At 44.9% G+C, this 24,664-nt stretch overlaps 1 protein-coding gene across 4 annotated transcripts in view; it reads right to left on the minus strand.

Annotated features, from left to right (window-relative positions):
* Positions 1-19,218: 19,218 nt before the first annotated feature.
* FBXW2 (F-box and WD repeat domain containing 2) overlaps positions 19,219-24,664 on the minus strand; it is a 29,101-nt gene continuing 23,655 nt past the window's right edge. For all 4 annotated transcript variants that reach the window (XM_045470120.1, XM_045470119.1, XM_045470117.1 and 1 more), the window contains one exon: positions 19,219-19,894. In XM_045470120.1, the coding sequence (XP_045326076.1) occupies positions 19,606-19,894 (289 nt within the window). In that variant the 3' untranslated portion in view covers positions 19,219-19,605. The remainder of the gene's footprint in view (positions 19,895-24,664) is intronic.

Here is a 24,664-nt window from a genome sequence, read left to right on the forward strand (position 1 = left end):
TGAGTGGCTAATGGACAGGACGGGTTTTCTAGTTAGAAACAACAGCACGGGCAGCTTTGTGAAGGAGCATGGAATGTTTCGGCAGCATGAGCGGACCAGTTGGGAACTCCTGAAACATTCCCATCAAGCAATAATGGGCCAGCCTGGGGCAAGATAAGCCTCTGCAATCCCCCTCCCACAGCCCTCAAATAAAGGACAATAAATGACCTCTCTGGGTAAATACAGAAACCAACATTCTTGTAAGCTATGTTCTCTGAAGCGAAGCAGCCTCCACACCCCTGGCTGGCCAGTCCACAGGGAACAAATAAACCGGCTCCCAGCACCCAAGCCTCTGATTCACCTCCTCTGGAGTTATATAGACTTGGGTTTGGTTCCTGCTGGAGCCACATCCCTTGCTGCATAACCTTGTAAAGCCTTTTGTCTCTCTTGCTGCTCAGGTCTGTTATCTGGAATAATGGGAATAATTATATGTATCACATAGAGGTTATTGTACACTGTCTCAGCTCCTAGCACACAATGGGTGTGCTCTATGGCCCAGAGAAAGAGGCTGTTCTCATGCCTGAGCTCATGGCAGAGAGGGCAGGACTGACACTTCCTGGGGAAGCCTCACAATCTCAGACACCAAAGATAGAAAACGAGACTTCCACTGGGGCACCTGGGTGGCTTAGTTGGTTAAGCGTCCCACTTCGGCTCAGGTCACGATCTCACGGTTGTGGGTTCAAGCCCCACATCAGGATCTGTGCTGACAGTGCAGAGCCTGGAGCCTGCTTCAGATTCTGTGTCTCCCTCTCTCTCTCTGTCCCTCTCCTGCTCACACTCTGTCTCTGTCTCTCTGTCTCTCTCAAAAATGAATAAACACACACACACACAAAGAAAACAAATGCTATGCTTTAGATGTGGCTCTGCACTTTGCTGTTTTCAATGAATTTATTTATTTTTGAGAGAGACAGGGTGGCAGAGCGTGAGCAGGGGAAGGGCAGAAAGAGAGGGAGACAAAGAATCTGAAGCAGGCTCCAGGCTCTGAGCTGTCAGCACAGAGCCCGACGCGGGGCTCAGACTCCTGAGCCGTGAAATCATGACCTGAGCCAAAGTCAGATGCTTAACTGATTGAGCCAGCCAGGCACCCCAAGTTCATTCTTTTAAAGCACACAATTCAGTGGGTTTTGTATATTCACAAGGTTGTGTACCCATCACTGCTACCTATTCCGGAATAATTTCATCATCCCCCAAAGAAACCTCATCCCTGTTAGCAATCATTTCCCATTCCCTCCCCAACCCCTGGTAACTACTTATCTTTTTTTCTGTCTCCATGGATTTACCTATTCTAGACATTTCCTATAAACGGAATCATATTCTACGAGGCCCCCTGTGTCTGACTTCTTTCACTCGGCATAATGTTTCCAAGCTTCATCCATGTGATAGCGTGTCTCAGAACTTCATTGCTTTTATGGCCGAATCGTATCCCATTGTAGCATCATCTACCACATTTCGCTTATTCGCTCGTCGAAGGACATTTTAGATGGTTTCTACTTTTTGGCAATAGTGAATAATCCTTGTTCTTTGTAATGGTTGCACAGCATCTTATTGAACAGCTGGCTCACAGTTTAAGCACTTCCTCCTGAAGGTGAGTTCTGATCTTTCCCACTTTTGGCCGATGCAAAATGCTAATGCAGAAAATGTTGCCGCAACCTCGTTCTAGTCTTCCATAAGAGGCGGTCAAAATTACCTCGCTTCCTGAGGAAATTATCCAACCGAAGCAAAAAGTTATGTTGACAAAGATGTGAATTGCAGCGGTTTTCACAGTAGCATGAAATTGGAACTACTTAAAGAGCCCACATAGAGGAGATGTTTAGATAAATTCTGTTATTCAACAAAATAATGTATAGTCAGTAAAAATGATAATTATGAAGGCAATGTAGCAACAAGTGAGTTGCTAATGATGATCTGCAATGAAAACCAACAACAAAATACAAAATGACATCACCTGCATATGCTGGTTCCCACAATTAGATGTACAGAATCCTAGGGGCGCCTGGGTGGCTCAGTCGGTTAAGCGTCCAACCAACTCTTGGTTTCAGCCCAGGTCATGATCTCACGGTTAGTGGGTTCAAGCCCTGCATCGAGCTCTGTGCTGACAGCACGGAGCCTACTTGGGTTCTCTTTCTCCCTCTTTCTCTACCCCACCCCCCCCACTCTCTCTCCCTCTCTCAAAATAAATAAACTCAAACAAAATTAGATGTACAGAATCCTAACACATCACAACAGAACTGTCCTTGGCAACAACTTCCTCATGTCCCAAGTGGGGAAACTGAAACTCAGAGGGTGTGTGATTTGACCAAAGTAGGACTGGTCACATCTGGGATTTGAACCAAGCTCTCCTTCAAGGCTTGTATTCTTTTCATGGCGCCACAATCAAAAAAACGCTTCTGAAAACAACTTGACCCCTGGCAGCTTAGTCAGTATTGACGTGTACACAAAGCAAACCGTGTCTGGAAGTCCTTAAATGACATAAAATAACTACACACACGCATACACATGCATGCGCACGCACACACACCCCTGGGACAACCAGTAAACACATTCGCACTGGTAGAGATAGGATATGAGAACTTCATTCATTCATTGAAAAGCTATTTGTTGATTTCACTCAGATGTGGAATGTAAGACACAAAACAGATGAACATACGGGAAGGGGAAAAAACAGAGAGAGGGAGGGAAACAAACCATAAGAGACTCTTAAATACAGAGAACAAACTGAGGGTTGCTGGATGGGAGCTGAGTAGGGGGATGGGCTAAATGGGTGATGGGCATTAGGGAGGACACTTGTTGGGATGAGCAGTGGTGTTATATGTAAGTAGAATCACTAAATTCTACTCCTGAAACCACTATGACACTACATGTTGACTAACTAGAATTTGAATAAAAATTTTGAAAAAGAAAAAAAATTATAAAAAGGAAAAACTACTTGTTAAACACCTGCTGTAAGATATTTTTGATGCCCTGGAATCTGGCAATCAATAGTGATTAAAAAAGATATGATTCTTGCTCTTCTGGCCTTATGGTATTTAAATTTGGCTAATGATTGCTGAACATCTATTATACACTGTATGTCCGTGGTATTAACCCTGCTCATTGAGTCAGAGCATGTTATGCACCATAACGAGGCACTATTTCTAAATTTTTTAAAAAATATTTATGTATTTATTTTGGAGAGACAGAGAGAGACAGCATGAGCAGGGGAGGGGCAGAGAGAGAGGGAGACACAGAATCCAAAGCAGGCTCCAGGCTCCGAGCTGTCAGCACAGAGCCCGACGCGGGCCTCGAACCCACGAACTGTGAGATCATGACCTGAGCCGAAGTCGGACGCTTAACCGACTGAGCCACCCAGGCTCCCCAATGAGGCACTGTTTCTAATCTCATTAACAAGCCTCTAAGATGGCTGTCAACCCCATTTTACAGATGAGAAAACTGAGAATCTGAGAGTGAGTGGATCTCCTGGGATGACCGAGAGAGGAGCAGCACTGTTTTCACGTCTCCTTGCTCTTAAACCTAGGGCCCTGTTCCCTCCAGGGCAGCATCACCCCCAACACCCACTCATCACAAAGCCCTCATAAAAGCCTAGGACTCAGTGAATTTGGGCCTATCCAGATTTACCGAACTTACCAGGATGGGGTCCAAGAAGCTTCTGCTTTTTTGTTTTTGTTTTGAATCAGTTGTCAGACTGTCTGATTTATTTTGAAAATGGATGTCAGAATCTTCTGGTTGTTGTTGTTGTTGTTGTTGTTGTTGCTTTGATGGTGGGGGGCATGAGCCGGGGAGGGGCAGAGGAAAAGAGACAGAGAATCCTAAGCAGGTTTCACGCTCAGCACGGAGCCCAACGTGGGACTTGACCCCAACGATCCTGGGATCAGGAGCTGAGCCAAAATCCAGAGTCCGACACTTAACCAACTGGGCCACGCTGGGGTCCCAGAATCTTCTGTTCTTAATAAGATCTCTATACGCTTCAAACCTATGCTAAAGGTTAGAAACCCCTGTCCTAACCTGTAAACTGGAATCTTACAGTTCAATCTTCCAAGAAAGGAATTACCCTGGCCTCAATCCTCAAATTCCACTCGGGGGCAATATCGGCCAATGTGTCCCAAGAAGCAGTCCATTTTTGAAGGGAATGGAAGCAGCCATGACATTCTTTCATTCGCTGGACCAACAGCGAGGGCTTCCCAGGTGCCAGGCACTCAGCTGGCCAACGGTGGACAATTCCGATTATTCTTCCTCTGTTTACAAACTTTGGAACAATGTGGCAGGAGGAAAGGCAGGATCATACTGTTTTGCAGCCTTTCCCATCAAGGGGTGGAGTCTCTTTGTTCACACCTTGAATTCCAGGCGGGCCTCATGACTTGCTTTAACCAGAAGAACATGATGGAAGTGACTTGTGGGGTTCCAGATCCTAGATCTCAAGGCCTTGCTGTTTCTACCTTTGCCCTTTGGAGAGCTTCTGCATCAGGAACAGAAGCCCTGGGTGAGAAACCATGTAGAGAGGCCCAGCTGCCCCAGCTAAGGCCTAGATGTGTGGGTGAGGCATCCCCACACCGGCCACCAGGGGAGCCCAGAAGGCCCAGTCCACCCACTGGATGGTAAGAAATAACAAATCGCCATTGTTTTAGGCCCCTAAGTTTCAAAGCAGAAAATCACATAGCGACAGATAGAAATAGCAATTTCTTTAGCAATTATTTACGAGGGCCTCCTCTGCACCAAATTTTATCTTATCCTAGGTGTTGGGGATCTGCACCTTGTTGAACAAGACAGGAGAAGCCCCAGCCTCATCTGGGAGAAGACAGGCAATAAGTAAATAAGCGGGCAGACATTGTTTGACAAAACACTGTCTAAACGCTCTTTACTCTTCTGGCCATGGAATCAGCAAACTATTTCCCACTTTTCTGTAGTTCTTACTGTTTTTTTCAGTGTTCTCTTACCATGTTCAGAATCGGATTTTCAGACCTAGACCACGTCTTCAAAGAATATTAAAGGTTTTAAGGCAGACAAAATCAGTTAAGGGGTGCGTATTAACTAACGCTGGGTTCTCTCCCTTGAGCAAGGGCGGGGACAGGGTTGAGGAGCTTGCAAAACAATATATAAGAAGAGGCCCCTGGGGAGTCAGAAGTCTGCCTGGAACTAGTGTTTGCACCTGGGACCCGGGGAGGTGGGGGGGGGGGGGGCAGCCAGCAGTCCTGGGGAAAGGCCGATGGAGGGCACAGAAAGAGGACAGGCCGGAAAAAAGGCCCTTAAGGCCGGCCACTGCCTTGTCCTGGGACATCCACTGCCCGCCTTTTCCCATGAGCGACCAGCAGCACAGGCAGGCCACACGGGTCAGCCTGTGAGGAAAGCAAAATGCCCCAATGAGAAGAAAAATAAAATGGAGCTAGAGATTACACCCCAGAGAGACCGCCTCCTCCCACTGCTGCTGCTGCTTCCCGTGAAGTGAAAGACAAATCCCCGACCAGGGGATTCATCCCACCTAGAACGGTGGGATTAAACCAGAGAGATCAAGAGTGATGCTGGAGGGTCCTGAGGTTCTGCGACCTGGGGCTTGACGCCTCCTCGTACCTTAACCCCAGTGGGAGGGGCAGACACTAGCGCCTGGTCCTCTGCCCTTCCCCCAAAACATCCCAGAGCAGGGATATGTCAAGGGAACGTGCCCTCGCAGACCAAACTAATTAGCCGCCTGCGAAGCACAACCACAGTAAAAGGGGAACAAATGTCTCCCAGGACAAACACCCACCGTCTGAAGCCAAATGACTGGAATAGACTGGCTAAGAATATGCACGGTAAACACATTTAGGAGAATAAGGCGTTTAAAAATATAAAGCAAGAACAGGAAATCCGATTTTACAACTTGCATGATGTATGATGAACATATAATTCACCGCACACATTTGAAATAATCAACTGGATGAGGTTTTTTAAATTTATTTTAGTTTATTTATTTTTATTATTATTATTTATTATTATTATTTTTTTTTTTTTTGAGAGAGAGAGAGAGAGACAGCAGGGGAGGGGCAGAGAGAGAGAGAGAGAGAGAAAATCCCAAGCAGACTCTGCACTGTCCGTGCAGATCCCAGGGCAGGGCTTGAACCCACGGACCATGAGCTCATGGCCTGAGTCAAAACCAAGAGTCGGACGCTCAACGGACGGAGCCACCCAGGCTCCCCTGGATGAATTTTGACCTAAGTATCCTTCTGTGAAACCACCGCCATAATCAAGATCATGAAGATCTCCCCACCGCGAAGGTTCCTCCTGCCCCTGGCAACCCACCTTTAACTCTTATCTCCATCCCCCGACAACCAGGGATCTGCTTTCTGCCACCAGAGGTCAGTTTTATACAGAAAATTTTGTGTAAATAGAATTACATAGTTTTCATTCTCTTGTATACAGCTGACTTCAGCTAGGCGTGATTGTTGTGAAGTGCTTCTATGTCATTGTATGTGCTGAGAGTGTTTCCTTTTTATTGCTGAGTAGCATTCAGATACTCCTAAAACTTCTGCACACTCAGAGCCCAGTTCCCCTCAATCACTTTTCAAGTCAACATTGTCAGTGTCCGTGATTTGTCACATAATATCTTTCGTCTATGCTTTCAAAAGCACTGATTATGCAACCATTTATTTAAAAAAAAAATGTATAAAAGAATTGAATGCCTGGAGCGCCTGGGTGGCTCAGTCGGTTGAGCGTCCGACTTCAGCTCAGGTCATGATCTCATGGTTCGTGAGTTCGAGCCCTGCGTCGGGCTCTGTGCTGATGGCTCAGAGCCTGGAGCCTGCTTCGGATTCTGGGTCTCCCTCTCGCTCTGCCCCTCCCCCACTCGCACTCTTTTTCTCTCTCTCTCAAAAATAAATGAACGTTAAAAAGAATAGTTTGAAAGAGATGCTTCCCCTCACCAACCAAATAATATATAGAATATATATCTATATTCTCAGGTACTGAGTATACTTTCAATATGTGGTTTTAGCCTGTTTAAATGGGATGTTTTCTTGAATTATAGTTGTGAGTGTTGGCCTTGCTTTGGTTTTCTTCATCAGGGACTCCTGTTACCTGTGTGTCTGTTCTCCTTTGCGTGCCTTGGATACGTGTCACTTTCTCTCGTCTTGTTTCTCCCATTCTTCATTTTCTTTCTTTTTTTTTTTTTTTTAATTTTTTTTTCAACGTTTATTTATTTTTGGGACAGAGAGAGACAGAGCATGAACGGGGGAGGGGCCGAGAGAGAGGGAGACACAGAATCGGAAACAGGCTCCAGGCTCCGAGCCATCAGCCCAGAGCCCGACGCGGGGCTCGAACTCACGGACCGCGAGATCGTGACCTGGCTGAAGTCGGACGCCTAACCGACGGCGCCACCCAGGCGCCCCAGCCTTCATTTCTTAAAAAAATTTCGAATTCCTTTCTGAATCCTCCATTCCAGTTTTGAGTTCTTCTAATTCCAATTTATGCAGTTCTCTCAGGTCTTGTTTCAGGTGCTTAGTATATTGTCATTTTTGAATATGTTATGGTTTGGGTCTCTTTTTAACCACGTCTCCCTGGTGTGCTTCCATTGTCTATAGGGGTGTTATTCTGCTTCCCTTTGGTCCCTTTGCTGTTCATAATTGTGTGTGGAATTTGGCCCTGGTACTCTTCTATTGTTGGTGTCATTGTGAAATGATCCTCCCTGACTTTTTGGATTAAGGCTATGTTCAGGAAAGATTTTCACCATAGAGCTCCCTCTTCTGCTGCTTGTATGTGTTTAAAAATAAAGTAGCTTGCTTTCTGGGATCTCCTGCCTCTGTCCTTATCCTTTCTTGGGTCTGGGCCATCTCTTTCTTTCCTTGTCTTCAAATTCTGGTAGTGTCTCACATGTTCCTACATTGCCTACAAAGCCTCTCAAGAGTAATACAATCTCTCTCATCTCTGTCTTGCTCAATTCTGATTTTAGTCCTGGGTGTTTTCCCCAGTGTGGGATCTTGTCCTAGAAGAAGGCAGGCAGTCTCATGTGCTTATAAGGGCTGCCCTGCTCCAGCCCTTTCAGGTGCTCTTCCAGTAGGTCCTCGCATGAACCCACTGTTGGGAGAGGACAAAACTTCTCCCACCTTCAGCCAACATTTTTAGATTGGCTGCCCCTCTTCTGTGACCACCTGTGCCTGTCTTGGGTTCTCCTGTTCTCACATCCACCACGTACAACCCCTGCGCCTTCCTTTTCCTCCTACACAAATGCTGCTCTTGCGGCAGTTTTTGGTTTGCCTCACCTGCTTGTGTTTGGAGGCTCCTGGGGTTACCTTGTGACCTACTTTTTTTTAAGTATTGTCTGGGTTTTCAGTTTTGCTATTTGGGTGTTGTTTTTACGTGGAGAATTGGAGATTGAAAAACTATGGCTCTACCACCAATAGCCTGCTCTTTTTGTGTTGAATTTCAATTGCTTAACGATCTTGTCTCCAAATTCTTTTTTTTTTTTTTTTTAATTTTTTTTTTTTCAACGTTTATTTATTTTTGGGACAGAGAGAGACAGAGCATGAACGGGGGAGGGGCAGAGAGAGAGGGAGACACAGAATCGGAAACAGGCTCCAGGCTCTGAGCCATCAGCCCAGAGCCTGACGCGGGGCTCGAACTCACGGACCGCGAGATCGTGACCTGGCTGAAGTCGGACGCTTAACCGACTGCGCCACCCAGGCGCCCCTTGTCTCCAAATTCTAGCACTGTCTGATGTGCTCCTGTGTGGACTATAGAGACCCTCAGGAGTAATACAATCCAGCCTACCACACATATCCTAGAGCCTGCTAACAAAGGCTGGTAACTTACAGGGCATCTGGATCTAGAATCCTTAGCTTGGGAATTTTTGTTGTTGCGGTTTATTTATTTCTGAGAGGAAGAGAGGGTGAGCAGGGGAGGTGCAGAGAGAGAGGGGGACAGAGGATCTGAAGCAGGCTCTGCGCTGACAGCAGAGAGCCCGATGTGAGGCTCGAACTCATGAACCGTGAGATCATGACCTGAGCCACAGTCAGACGCTCAACCAACCGAGCCACCCAGGCGTCCCTTAGCTTGGGAACTTTATGGAGAGCTACTTCCTCTGGAAAATCTTGGTTATCACCCCTAAGTAGAGCCTTTCTCCCTTCTGTGTGCTTCCTTCATTACACCCCTTGGGTTTTATGTGCATACGACCCCACAGCTCCAGGACGAGGGGCCACGCACATTTCCTCTGTTTCCCCAGGTCCTTGCACAATGCCTGGTATGAGGACTTCATACATATTTCCTGCGAGAAGGAATTTGGGCTAAATGATGCTTGCAGCTGTGTTACATAACTGAAAAAAAATATTTTAATTATTCTTTTTTTTTTTTTTTAATTTTTTTTTCAACGTTTATTTATTTTTGGGACAGAGAGAGACAGAGCATGAACGGGGGAGGGGCAGAGAGAGAGGGAGACACAGAATCGGAAACAGGCTCCAGGCTCTGAGCCATCAGCCCAGAGCCTGACGCGGGGCTCGAACTTACGGACCGCGAGATCGTGACCTGGCTGAAGTCGGACGCTTAACCGACTGCGCCACCCAGGCGCCCCAATATTTTAATTATTCTTGAAAATAATTCATACTCATCACAGAAACTTAGAAAATACCCCCCCCAAAAAAGCATATAGAAAATATTTACCTATAATCGCATCCCCAAGAGAGAACCACAATTGCCCTTTTGGTATATTTCATTTTGTTTTTATGCATATCTAAACCATTTAGTTTGAATAATGTTGTATGCCATTTTAACCCTGTTTTTCCATGCACATTTTTGCATTTACCCATGTATTTTTCTTCCTAGCATTATTTAATAGCTGTGCATTATCCTAGTGTGTGATAAAAGCAATTTCAGTACAAATTTAAAGCTACTTCTAAAACAACAAAGACAAGTTTACACACACTGCCTGCTGATATCTTGAAATGACATGCCCTATAATGACTGGAAATGAGGAGAAGGCAATTCCAGTTTTAGAACACGTTCAGGGTGGCTGTTTAAGTGCAAAATAGTTCTTAATATAATTAATGTACTCCACTCATTGCCAGATGCTATTCCCACACATTCCACTAGGTGGCAGAATAGGTTAGATAATAGTGGTTCTCAACCTTCATGGGCATCACCATCATCTGCCGAGGCTCCAGCCTGAGTTTCTGAGGCGTTAGCCTTGGGGTGGGGCCCAATCATTTGCATTTCTAACCAGTCCCAGGTAATTCTGAAATGCTGGGAGAAAACACACTTTGAGAACTTTAAATTACAAGAAGTCGATGTAGATAAACCCAAAGCACATTCACCCACACATCCCCATGTTTAGTGTACTTTGTACCAGTTTTATGGGCACAGAGAAGAATAAGAGATTCCCCGTTCTCCATGCAGTGCCTGGGCGGCTCAGCTGGTTAAGCGTCCGACTCTTGATTTCAGCTCAGGTCTTGATCTCATGGTTTGTGGGTTCGAGCCATGCATAGGGCTCTGCCCTGGCAGTGTGGAGCCTGCTTGGAATTCTCTCTCCCCCACCTCTCTCTCTAATAAATAAACTTAAAAAATAAGAGATTTCCTGTGATCCAGACATAATCTTATAGGGGAGTAGTGGCGGGGGGGGGGGGGGGGGGGGGGGAGAAATGAGTAACACTCGGTTTATTACTCCTACCTCTCCATTTTTTCTTCCTGACATGCAGCCTTCGAGTGGTTTTGTTTTTCTGATCCTGTCTCAAATAAATTTCAAGCTTCGTGCCCTTAAAGCTTGAATGATCAACTAGCTCAAGAGTTGCATTACTTGGCTAAATCTGCTGAACCACCAAACTCAGGAATGTCTGCTCTCCTAAAACTCTCAGATTAAAAATCTCTGAACCCACCGAGGCTTGAGATACAAAAGTACACCTGTCATCCCTCCCTGACTCTGCAGGAGTAAAAATAAAACACTAGGATGACTATGTTCTTGGTATCTGCACTTGGTTGCCTTCTGGATTAATTATTCATTTTAAATTTCGAGCATAGTTCATTTGGGGAGAAACACTTGATTCATGATTGCCCGTATTTTCCTTTAAATACTACTGATCACCTGTGGTATATCTGCATTAGGAAAATATTAAATTGAAAATAGGGTTCCATTACATATCCAGTATTGTTGGTGAGCTCTCTTCTGCATTTCCGGGTCTTACTAGACCAGGCACATTTGCAACTACGTGGATGGAACTGGAGGGTATTATGCAAAGTGAAATTAGTCACTCAGAGAAATACAAATATCATATGACTTCACTCATATGAGGACTTTAAGAAACAAAACAGATGAGCATAAGGGAAGGGAAACAAAAATAATATAAAAACAGGGAGGGGGACAAAACAGAAGAGACTCACAAATGTGGAGAACAAAGTGAGGGTTGCTGGAGGGGTTGTGGGAGGGGGCATGGGCTAAATGGGTAAGGGGCACTAAGGAATCTACTCCTGAAATCATTCTTGCACTATATGCTAACTAATTTGGATGTAAATTTAAAAAAATAAAAAATAAAAAATAAAACAAGTTAAAATTAAAAAAAAAAAAAAAAAAAAGAGGGGCGCCTGGGTGGCTCAGTCGATTAAGTGTCTGACTTCAGCTCAGGTAATGATCTCCCAGTTTATGGGTTCAAGCCCCACGTCCGACTCTGTGCTGACAGCTCAGAGCCTGGAGCCTGCTTCGGATTCTGTGTCTCCCTCTCTCTCTGCCCCTCTCCCATTCACACTCTCTCTCTCTCAAAAATAAACATTAAAAAATCAAAAAATGTATTTAAAAAAAAGAGAGAGAGAGAGACCAGGCATATTCGTGACATATCACATTAATTACTGGGATGTAAATAGTGACTGTTGATAGGTTTGCTTTCAACACATGCCTTGGGCTTAATTATTATTTCTAAATCAGTGATGCCTAGATTGCTGAAATTTTATTTGCAGCCTTAATTCATCTCAAACAATGTTTCTCAAGTACTTGAAAATGTTAATAAAAGCAAACGGATAAAAGATGCAGACAGAATTCAAATGAAATACAAATAATCATACATTAAAAAATCTGCCATGGAAACCAATTTGACAATAAACTTCATATATTGAAAAAAAATTAAATTAAATTAAAAATTAAAAAAATTACAAAAAAATCTGTTTTCTGTCTTCACACAAAGACAAGAAATGTCAATTAAAGCAAGCTTGAGATGCCCTCTTTATATTTACTAAATTGGCAAACATATTTAAAATAGTCACTCAAAGCATCTGTGCCTTAAACTACCTGCCACAATAATGAACGACTTTATAAAATTCTGCAAGCTATGTGGGCTACATCAATATAAAAGAAAATTATGGCAATACATCTGTGACGTTTTCCACTTAACACAGGAATTACCAGTTTAAATACTCTTAAACTCTTGTCCAATAACAAGAGTTGATTCATATGGGCAGTATGATTTTGTTTAGTTTTTTAACTGAATACCTCCTCAGTAATTTATAATGGCTTTGTGGTAATGTGTTTCAAATAAAAAGCACTGGAAAATGGATTCATCTCTAGGGTAATATGCATGTTTCAAGTGGTATTGAGCACCACACTGATGGATATGTAATAACAAACGTATGTTATTAATAAAAAAAAATAATAACCACTCAAAACTGATGATGTTGTGGCGAAACATGTATTTAATCCAGCAAGGTGACACCATAAATCCTTTTAACCCACTTGGAAAGCCATGTGATAAATATGATGCAAAAGCCATGAAGTGTTCCTTCCCGGACACAGAGGGTTTCTGGGGAGCCAGGAACGATCTTTCTTGACTTTGACAGTCCTTAAACAGGTGTTCACTTTGTAACTATATACTATATGGAAGGTGTATGTGCCCTTCCATGTTTGTGACCAAAAAAATGTTAAGAAAGAATTCTCCTTTGCTTTTACCGATGAGTCTTATACTGGGAACCTGTCCTAAAAAAAAATATGCACAAAGAAGTTCTCTGTAGCATTATCTGAAAAGCAAAACTGGAAGCTACCTAATTATTCATCAAAACAAGAATGGTTTTGCAAACTATGGTAATAAAAGAATATTACAAAGGATTCTGGTAATTGAAAAGACTTCAAGCACATTTCTGACAGCACAATAAAAAATGATTTGCAATCATGTAAGTCCATACTTATGTGCGTAAGGATTAGAAGAGAATATTACAAATTGTTATGATATAGGAGCTCTGGGCAATTTTCTCTATAAATTTGTATTGTTGTTGGATTATCTTTACCACAAATTGAGAACATGTGGTTCAAGTGCAAAGGACAGGAACATCTCACTGGAAAGGACTGCCTGTGTCTAATCACGCAATGATCATCAAACATTCTGCCCAAATGTTCTCAGTACAATGTAGATGTTCATAGGACACAGCAGAACAGGAAAGTCTAAGAGGAAGAGCTGTGTCATTGGTCTTTCATTTTGCTTCAATGTTCTTATCCTCTCAAAAGTTATTTTTCTACCAGTTAACATATCCCCTAAGATGATCCATGGAACTTATTAAAATATCTTCCCAAGAACTTACTGAGCATCAGATAATAACAACCTTACACTGTTGCTGGGCAGATAAGGCATTCACCTGGATTTGGAAAAAGTTATGGATCAAGGGTGAAAGTCAATGGTTTGCCAGTTACAAAAGGTACAATATGATGAACTGCCAACGGATTGCACAACTAACTACCCTAGGCAAAAATGTTGAGTCAGCCTGAGTTGAGGGATGCTGGTTAACTGAGGCTTTAAAGATCTTGGAAGGTCAGTGGGATCCTAAAGGCTGCCCCTAGGGCTGGTAGAAAGGAACAATGGGGGCTTTTCCATGAGGCTGGGAGAAGACCCAAAGTGCAAAGCCAGGAAAAGAAATAAAAAACTGAAGAGATGAGTTGAGACTCAATTATAGGTAGGTTAATACATCTAGACTAGACCCCTCTTCTCCCCACCCTCCACCCCCCACCCCTGTTGGTAACAGTGACTCACTGAGGTGGTTTGAACAGAGGAGCCATGTGCTTGAAGGAGGGGTTGGCGAGACTCCCTGGAAGCATTCCAGAGTGTGAACGGGCGGAAAGGCACACGCAAGTGATGAAGGGGGAAGGGAACAGTCCAGGTTTGGATCCAAGAGACTTGAAGTAAGGAGAGAATGGGAAGGGAAACAAGGAAAGGTGGGGAAAATCTAGGGTCTGGGTCTGTGGAGGCTAAAACTCTGGGTCCCAACCCTCTCATCACCGTTCACTACTCCTCCAAGCAATTAGCCACTTTTCAGGCCTCAATTTTCTCTGTATAACAGGACAGCCTGCCCTATGATGGTGTCGTTGGGGATCAAAGGTACAGGATGATGTTTGGTGAAAAACAAGGGGCCTTACAAACTGAAATGAAGAAGAATGACCCAACTAGGAGATGGGCTGAATAGTGGAGGAAGGAAGAGAATCTCAAGCTCTGCAACCTGCATTCATGGTACTTCCCCCCATCTGTATCTACTCATGGAGGTCGCCAAAATTCTTTCCTCGCATTTGACTTTTCAACATATTGTTTCCCTCTTGGATCTCATTCAGAAATCGTTATATTATTGGGCTTATGTTCTAGAACGTGCAGAAACAGCAAAGGAACAGAGTCGCTTTAGATCACACGACAGCCAGTTCCATTTCTAAAAAACACATTCTAAAACGCGATCAACTCTCGCAAAGTCCCACCTGAATTCACTGGGGGAAAGAAGGCAAGAAAATAGTCTTCAAACTACAGAATGTATTTTTAAGGAAACGCAGCTTTATTACTTTCAAGTACAAACAATAACTTGGACTTGACTAACCAAATGTTGCCTAATTGAGAGAACCTGCCTTAATGTATAGACATCAATGATTTATAGTTAGCACAATCACTCACAGTAGAATGCTTCCATACGATGCGTGAAAGTAACTTCTCATCTTATAAAGACATCTTGTCCCACATTCTCTCCACTATCTGCTCACGCAGTCCCTTTCTCCTCCCACCCCACAGACACTTCAGATGCAAACTTCACCTCCTTCCCCCTAGATCACAATAGACATCAAATTAGTGAAACATGAGAAGATACATTTTGACCACATTGCTACAGACGTCGGATTGGTGAGACCAGCCTTTTTCAACCTGAGCGCTCTCGTCGAGAGTACGAAGTCTAAATTAGTCGAAATGCGTCTGTTCACAATGTGAGTAGAGGGACACAGGGTAATTGTGAGCTTTTGTCATCTGCGTTAATAGTTTTCCAGGTTGAAATATGCAAAAACATTTTTCTCTGAGCACATTCACGAAGCGCAGACATAGCTGGGTTCTCTAGGCGGCGACGACAGCACGGGGTTACGACTCGTCGGGACCGTAATACTAACTGGAAGCGACCGAAGTCCCCTGTCGTAGGAAGACCGGAGACACCCTGAAACAACTCGACAGCCAACACCCGTTTGAACGGAGCACGATCATTCAGCCTGATAAGGGAGTGGTACAAAGACTACCCAGGACTCCACCGGAGGATTTATTCTGGGGAACACTTTCCTAGAGTAGGCACAAGGGACGCTCTGCTCCCACGCTGCCGAAGACGCCTAGTGGGCATTTCTGCCCAAGACGCTAACCTGCTCTTGCCATCACACTCTGTCTGGGGGCCGCGTAATCCTCTGGGGTGTCTTGCAAATATCGTGGCCAGCACCGGCATAACCAGGTAGGAAGGCTGTGGCATAGGGACAGACCTCAAGAGCTTCCCTCCTGCCCTGACAAATCCTGTGTCCCTAAAGGCAAAGGGGACCGTGTGGCCCGCCCCAGACGGCGTCCTAGAGCAGTGATCTGATTCTGCGCGCTTCCCCACTGAGGAGGGAACCTGCAGGTCGCCCAGGCCTGCCAGAGGCCAAGCGGAGGCCCCGAGACTGGTAGAGCGAGTGGCGGTGGAAGCTTCACCTCCAGACCCCCAAGAAGCCAGGGTGCACCGTCCCCGCTTCGAGGAGCTGGCCGCGTTTGGCCAGGGCAGCGGCAGAAAACCCGGCTGCACCTCCATCCTTCGCCATTTCTGTTAGGTCGAAATGCCGAACCGAACAAGCCACTTCTTGTCTAAAATGATGCCGTTTACAAAAATATTTCTTTTCTCCTGAAGGGGTTTTACAGATGCAGAGCAGTGACCACTCTCCCGAGCGCAAACACTGGAATGATTACATCACCCTCATCCACACTTCGCCGAGTGTCTGCAATGGCCACAAGGGTCTTTTTTAACTGTGAAAAATGAGGCGCGATCTAAAATTTAGTAACAGTATTTATTCCCTACCTTCCACTTACAAAAAGCTATCCAAACGTGTGCACCTTCCCGTGGAACTTTTCAAAGTCTAGCCCCACCCCTGAAAAGGCTTCCTTCCTATTCCTCTGACAGGTCTGAAGGTCAGCCTGGTATCAGTTTTGCCGAATTTGACTTCTTACTTCAAACAACGGGCTGGAGGAAATGACTTTGCTTTGGAATGTTAGAACTTCCCGCTCCCTCAGCTCTCCTGGACCCCCAGCCCCACCCTTATGGAGCTGAGAGGTGAGGAGCCCCTCCCTCCCACCACACATCTTCACTCAAGAAATCCAACGCTCATCAAGAAAGGATGGAGTCTAGGGGCGCCTGGGTGGCACAGTCGGTTAAGCGTCCGACTTCAGCCAGGTCACGATCTCGCGGTCCGGGAGTTCGAGCCCCGCGTCAGGCTCTGGGCTGATGGCTCGGAGCCTGGAGCCTGTTTCCGATTCTGTGTCTCCCTCTCTCTCTGCCCCTCCCCCGTTCATGCTCTGTCTCTCTCTGTCCCAAAAATAAATAAACGTTGAAAAAAAAAAAATTAAAAAAAAAAAAAAAAAAAAAAAAGAAAGAAAGGATGGAGTCTATGTGCTCAGGACTTGCGAATTTTTCAGAAATGAGCATTTCACAAAAGAGGAAAAGGCAGCTGCCTCCCCTCCGAGCTAAGGGAGCGCAAGTCAGGGCGCGGGGAAGACAACCTTGTAAGGCAATGAAAGGGGACTAAGAAACTACAGCTTTAGCTACCTCCTCCCCACCCTCTGATGCTCCGGTTTGCTTTATTCTTTCAAAGGACGCGTTAGCTCTTCATTTTCACAAAAGCCAGCCATTGTATGGCTAAATCCGGCATCTATAAAGCACTGAAATAACCTGCTCAGGTGGAACGAAGGCCTTTGGTGAGGAGGAATCTAAGTGAGGACTCCAACCACTGCCTCAAGTACTGCTGTCCCAACCAGCTGCGCCACGCTACCTGATGGGAACTTCGGTGTCCACTGAAAATTGAAATGGGACGTGCCGTAAAAGTGCCAGGTCGGTCATGAAAAAAAAAAAAAAATTCCCACAAATGACTATAATTCCTGCTGGATATATCTGGGAGTGAGGTGGGCGTAGGGATGGCCATCAGATCTGCAATCTCAGTTATTTGTTCAGGTTGGAGGAATAGGAAAAAGTCATTTGCCCTCATCACCGCCCAAAGTCTCCTGAGGCTCCTGTGAAATTGATTCCGGCCGAAATTCTGGTTCCGGTTCTTGGAAGACGGAGCAGAGCCCATGCACAGAACCCATGGCCTTTGGGGATGGAGAACACATTACTCTTTTACCTCATCCCCTTACAGTCTCAACAAGAATATTAACTAAACCTGTCCTTAAAGCCAAACACGAATTCTCTAGAATATTAACTTTACAAAGGCCTTCAGAGGTCACCGTCCGGCTCTGTGCTACCGCGGAATGTGGGAGGGCTGGGTCCCCACCAGGGCTGGCATCATTCTCAGCTCTGCCGGGAGCCTTTCTCCCATCTGTAAAACTGACAGGCTTTCATATTCGCATCAGCAAGAACAAATAACATGTTCCCAGGTGGAGTCTGCAAATGGGGTTCCAGTTCGTATGTTCACCTTCAAACTACTTTCCTGTTGGCCCGCGGATGAAACGCGCCCCCTCACTTTCCTGTAACACGATGGGAAACAGCTGAATTGTCCTACAGCTCGCTCCCTCTACTTTGTCCCTAATGTTGTGACGATGATGTCAAAACACTCCCGTTGCGGATCACAGAATTACCTCACTTTACAGGAATGACAGGGTAGAGGATGCAAACTGGTAGCCCATAGACATGCTTGGTTTAGCTCATTGTATTTTACACTATCTACAATTAGTTGTCAACATTTCAAAAATCAGGAGGTTTCAAATAAAAATCTGGATTTCTACTCCCTCTTAAAAAAATCGTGAAGACCCACCACCACTGAGAGCTGAGTAACTGCCCCATCAAATACGCTTTCCGCGATTCAGCACAACCCTAACGCCTTTCAGCCATTTATGTTATCTGCATGGCTGCCCTGGGCATCTGAGTTTGTAAACCCTAATCTAGGCCCAGGGATAAAAAGTTAACCAGCCTGAAGCCATGTGTCAAGTTAGAGGCAAAGGAGGAAGAACAAGGTAGGTTCAGGTACCTTTCCTTCGAAGACAGCCCACTGTCTTTTTAAAGAACCAAGATTCTCCTCAGCATTTCATCCAGTTGCTAACATCTTGCTAACATCCAATCTGCTAACATCCAAATGCTAACATTCTAGGGAATCTGTTATATTTTCTACATTTCCCCTGGGTCCATCTGACTCCCTTATAGATAATAACTCTGTACCAATGATTTCATTTAACTATTATCTTCAACCCAAAAGAAACCATGAATCAGACAAAACTGAAATACCAACTTTTGCCCACACTTCAGTAGATGCAGGACCAAAACCTCAGAAATCACTTAGCTTAACACCTGGCTATACAGACAGGGAAAATGGGGCCCAGGGAAGTGATATAGTGAGGTCGCAGGGTTCCTAGGTAACAGGGCCAGTCTTCGACCTTCCAGCTCAGTGCCCTTTCTACTGTACCAGTCACCTGTGTGCACTCACCCAGGCGGCAAGGGACCGATGGCCAGCTTGCTCCACACGGAAACGAAAACCATAGACCTCCCTTACATCTCAGACCTGGCCAACCCTGACTCTGCCAAGTACTAGGGTTTAGAATGTGTTGTGAACAATTTATAGAACTTGATACGCCCTGGAAGACAGACCTTCTTTAGAACTGGTATGTGGTGGAGAGTTTATGAATGTCACAGGACTCGGTGGTCTTTGTAACACTGGCTATTATAAAAGCTAAGCCCCACGTGAGAGAAGTTGCTGGAACAACATCATAGCACCTTTGCTTCAACTTCAAAAGAAAAAAAGGCGATGGTAAAAAGCTTTAATAATAGACTGAATGTGTTTTTATAGGCAACCAATTAGCAGATTAATGAGCCATTTAACTTTCTTTACTTAAAACCAATATTCAAGAAAGATGAACCCAAAATGCATCCTCTTCTATTGACCAACATAACTAAGTACAAATGAAGTCAATGGCGTACCCCCACTAGCATGCTGTGCTGTATGTCAATAAAACAAGCCCTCCCCCGCCCCGAGCCCTGGCCCCCTGGCAAACATAGATAAATGATTGTGCACTGCGCGATGATACCATTAGGTGAGAACTTTGGTTCATGCAGTCGGCTGCCAGAGAGGTTGCACTGAAAACCCGCAGCCCCGGCACCCAAAGTCAAGTCAGCGGTGGTAAGCTCGTGGCGTCAGCCGTGCTCCTTCCACAACACCAGGTGAATACTGTGGTCAGGCATGCTGGTGGCAAAGACCAAGCCCGTGTCATTGTGCCCATCCAGTCCATTGAGCCAGGATGCTTCGCCCGCCAGGAAGCTTGAGCCTCTCTTTGATTTCCTGTACTCTGGCAGAGGCCAGCGGCTAATCAGGCTCTCTGTCCGCAAGTCCATGATATACAGGTAGCGGTTGTCAAACAGCAGGGCAAAGATATCTCCAAAGCCAAGCAAGGCCAAGTTTGCTATCTCAGGAGTCTTGATGACCCTACAAAGACGAGAGTTAGGAAACATGAACCAGAAGGCAACTTTACTTCTGTTTCTGCCACTGTAATTTTTTCTGGAGACATTAAAAACCAATACAAAATTCAAGAAAATTTAGAGAGTTAAATGAAAGTTTTCAATAAAATGGAAAAAACAAAAAGCTGAGCTTACTTAAAAAGGGGGAAGAGGAAGAACCCTGACATGATAACAGCGGCACGTAAGGGAAAAGGCAGTGCCTGATGCGTATCTCTGAAGGCGCAAGATGCCCACCCAGGCTGGAAAGGATCTTACAGATTATCTCACTTAGGTGAAAACTGAAGTCCCGCTGGGGTCCATACTGTGGCTAAGGATGACCAGGGAGAACTAGAATGCAAGACTCAACTCGTACCACTAGGTAAAAAGATGGATTCATCAAACCCTAGAACACTGGCCTGTGGGAGCCTCCTGTGCCTGGAACAAAGACTGGAAACCAGGTGGCTCCAGTGCTACTCTACTCGGCAGGTAGCCAACTCTAAAACCAGCAGAGGCTAGAAGAACCAAGGTGTTCCTAAATAATCCAGAAACACTAACAACAGATGCATCAGAAATTGTTAGGGAAGGCTGGGGGTGTGGAGAGGGCACCCCTCACCTTCCCCAAACACTGACGACAAAGGCACAGAACGGGAGAGGCCCAGCCAAACAGCAACAGAAACGCACAAAAAAACATAGTCTCTGTCGTCTGCACACTTAGTGAGGCGCCAAGACTGACAAGGAAAGCTGACGTCCTCTTTGGAGGCACCAGGAAGAGAGCTGTGAGAGAAGGATGCGCAAACCCTGCTCTGGAACAGTGTGTGTGGGGGGGGGGGGCCCTGTGAAAGGTGGGGTTGACCCGCATTTTAACAAGGACACTGCCAACTAGCGTGTGCCCGAGAGTTCACCCAGAACAGGCAGGGCCTGGTAACTGGGACAAAGAAAGAACACAAGGGAGATCAGCTGACAGGGGGAGAAAAAGAGCTGGCAGGGACAGGGAAACTATACACGATCACCGCCCACACGTACGAAGTGAAAGACGTGTGAGGCCAGACGTCATGACCTCTAGAAGAGAGAACTAGGGTCTGAGCAGATTTCAGCAGACATTGGAAAGGGAGGGGACTGAGTAGTGACTAGGACCTATTCCCCACACTCAACCTGTCCAAAACTGAAGTGTGGGCCAACCCTGTTTCTCTTCCTGATTTCCTTCCTTGCTCTTTCACCCGGTTGCTCAGGTAACAAACCATGACAACCGCCGAACTCTCCACCTTACTCAAGCAACAAATTCAATACCAAGATCAACTGATTTTACCTCTTAAAGTTTCTACTTTATTCGCTATTAGCGAAATTGCCACGACTGATCCCAAGATGTCATCCTTTGCCTGAGCTGCCAACAGTCTCAACTGGTCTTCCCACAGCTATTCTTTGCCCCTTTTAGTCAGCTAATCTCACTCTAAAATCTAATCCTATTAACACCTCTTTTAACTTTAAACCCTCTGATGGTTCTCTACTGCACTCATGTCTCCGGCACCAGGCTCCTTCAGTCTCAGGGCCTTTGAACAGCCAGGTCACTCGGTCTACAATGCTCCTTATTGCACACCATCTGCTGGCACTTGGTTAATGCAGACACTCATCCTTCAGGGCTCAGCTCAAACCTCTTCTTCAAAGAAACTTGCCTTTACTGCTCAACTAGGTGGGGTCTCAAAGTACCCCATACTGTGTTGCCCTTAGCCCAACCACTAAAACACCTAGTTATTTAATGTCAGTCTTCCCTCTTGCTGGTTAGTAATTTCTACAAGTTTGGTAAGTAGCTCTGCAGGTTCCCAGTACATATCCCAATGCCAAAAACATACGTAGGTGCTCAATACATATCTGCTAACAAATAGAGCAGTGGTGCAATGAACATGGGTAAATAACAACTCCTACGAAAGAGATCCAAAGAAAACTGGGAAAACAGCAGAAAAGTCCAGTAAGTCCCACGTCACCAATGCAAAGCAGGATACAACCAGAAACTCAGGTAACCGGGTGCTAGCAGATAGGACCCAAGCCTGGTGACGATGAACAGACTCCAGCCACTGGAGCACAAATATGCTGCAGAGGGGAATGCAGGTCTCGACAGGCTCACAGCCCCTTTAACTTTGATTACTTTAGAACTGTAAACAGATATCCCTGCCGTGCCCTCTGGGCCCTGGAACCCAAATCACCCTGCTTGCTGTAGTGAGTTAACTTAGCTCAAGAGACGGCCTATCTCAGATTTCCTGAACACCATGCTACCATGTGTGCTTTGCTTCTTTTCAGCTAGCTTCGAAGCAGAAGTGGCCCTGCCTGGTCTCAGCAACTGAGGCCACAGGACTTGCACTAAGATTCAAAAGAGGCTGGTTTATTTGTGTTGCAGGGGGTGAGGAGGAGGCAAGACATAAAATGGCCCCCTTTCTTTTTTTTAATTTTTTTTAATTTTATTTTTAATTTTTTTAAATTTACATCCCAATTAGTTAGCATATAGTGCAACAATGATTTCAGGAGTAGATTCCTTAGTGCCTCTTACCCATTTAGCCCATCCCTCCTCCCACAACCCCTCCAGCAACCCTCACTTTGTTCTCCTTATTTGAGTCACTTAATGCTTTGTCCCCCTCCATGTTTTTATGCTATTTTTGTTTCTCTTCCCTTACGTTCATCTGTTTTGTCTCTTAAAGTCCTCATATGAGTGAAGTCAAATGATTTTTGTCTTTCTCTGACTGACGAATTTCACTTAGCATAATACCCTCCAGTTCTATCCACGTAGTTGCAAATGGCAAGATTTCATTCGTTTTGATGCCGAGTGATACTCCATTTTATATATATATATATATATATATATATATATATATATATATATATATATATATACACACACACACCACATCTTCTTTATCCATTCATCCGTCGATGGACATCTGGGCTTTTTCCATACTTTGGCTATCGTGCATAGTGCTGCCATAAACATGGGGGTGCATGTGTCCCTTTGAAACAGCACACCTGTATCCCGTGGATAAATAAAATGGCCCCCTTTCAAAGAAAAATCTAAGGGTGCCTGGGTGGCTCAGTTGGTTAAGTGTCTAACTCTTGATTTCAACTCAGGTCATGATCTCATGGTTCGTGGGATCAAGCCCCACGTCGTCTCTGTGCTGACAGCGCAGAGCCTGCTTGGGATTCTCCCTCTGTCCCTCTCTCTCTGCCCATACCATGCTTGTGGATGTGCGCACGCGCTCTCTCAAAATAAACAAAAATAAAAAAATTTTAAAAAGAAAAATCTAAACTTAACACTTCCTAGCAGCAAACAAATGTGTAGGTTTATTGCTCAAAGCTAGTGTATCTGAATACCAAAAATTAACACAACTTTCTTCTGGAACTCTGGACTCTTTTTTTTTTTTTTTTTTTTTAATTTTTTTTTTTTTTCAACGTTTATTTATTTTTTTGGGACAGAGAGAGACAGAGCATGAACGGGGGAGGGGCAGAGAGAGAGGGAGACACAGAATCGGAAACAGGCTCCAGGCTCTGAGCCATCAGCCCAGAGCCTGACGCGGGGCTCGAACTCCCGGACCGCGAGATCGTGACCTGGCTGAAGTCGGACGCTTAACCGACTGCGCCACCCAGGCGCCCCTGGAACTCTGGACTCTTTAAGCCATTCTGAGTAAGAGAAATACATACATGAGAAAGGTAAATGTGGGATCAAAATAAAACCTTTAGAGATTCTAAGCATTCCACCTTACCTTTGCATCCCTCCTATCCAAATTTTGATTCAAAACAAAAACAATACTAAACTGTAATAAAGATCAGATTTTTCCCATGGTGACTACTTGGATTTTTGCAAAGTATCACATTCTTTCAAAAGTTCCTTCTCTCTGGCTTGCTGGTACCTGAAGCATATGCCTACTGGATGATGCCAGATGGATGGATAGACAGATGGACAGAAAGAAGGATGAACAGATGCAGGACTAGGGTGAATTAGGGGGATGTTGCACAAGGCCCCTACCTTCTCTTGGTTTCAGTTTCCCCATCTATGAAATGAAAAGCATAGACTAAAGTTTTCTAGGATCTATTCCAGTCTTTTTTTTTTTTCCTCAAAGCATAATTATCAATCATTTCTAGAAATGATTCTGACAGCTTGGAAAGCTAATTGGTTAGAAATATTAAGTCTGATTCCAGGAAGATATAAAAGGGGTTATTTATAACTGTCTGACCAGAGAGACCGGGCCTGACAAAGTCCTATTGGCTAGCATGACAGATCCCATACCAGTTGCCCTCAAACAGTCATGGAGAAAAACAATGACGAGAACATTCAGTTTTCTGTACAACTCCAAGCCAGCATTTCCTGAACCATTCTGTGGAACACTAATTCTCTGAACCATTAGTAGGTGTTCCTCAAAAAAAGGGCTTTGTATACAATGTGACTGAGGTACAGGAGGTTAAACAAACGCAAACAGGCTTCTTTGTGTAGGGCCTCTCAGAGCTATTGGTAATAAAGATCTGCCAGGTCTCGTACTTGGTCCTCGTTACAGGTATTCCATTTAGTCTTCACTTTATAGGTCAGGAAGTTGAGGCACAGAAAGGTAGAACCTTACATAAAATTATCCAGCTCATAGGAGATGGCACCAGATTTTAAACCAAGGCTTATCACCAAAGTAAGTTCTCTTCATCACCATACGGCCCTGGCTTCCATCAGCCTCCAGCATGCTTACAACTACCATCAATCTCCAAGAAGGGTCTAAAGTATGCAGTGTATCAC

The sequence above is a fragment of the Leopardus geoffroyi genome, chromosome D4 (assembly GCF_018350155.1).
Source record: "Leopardus geoffroyi isolate Oge1 chromosome D4, O.geoffroyi_Oge1_pat1.0, whole genome shotgun sequence".
NCBI classification, from domain to species: Eukaryota; Metazoa; Chordata; class Mammalia; order Carnivora; family Felidae; genus Leopardus; species Leopardus geoffroyi.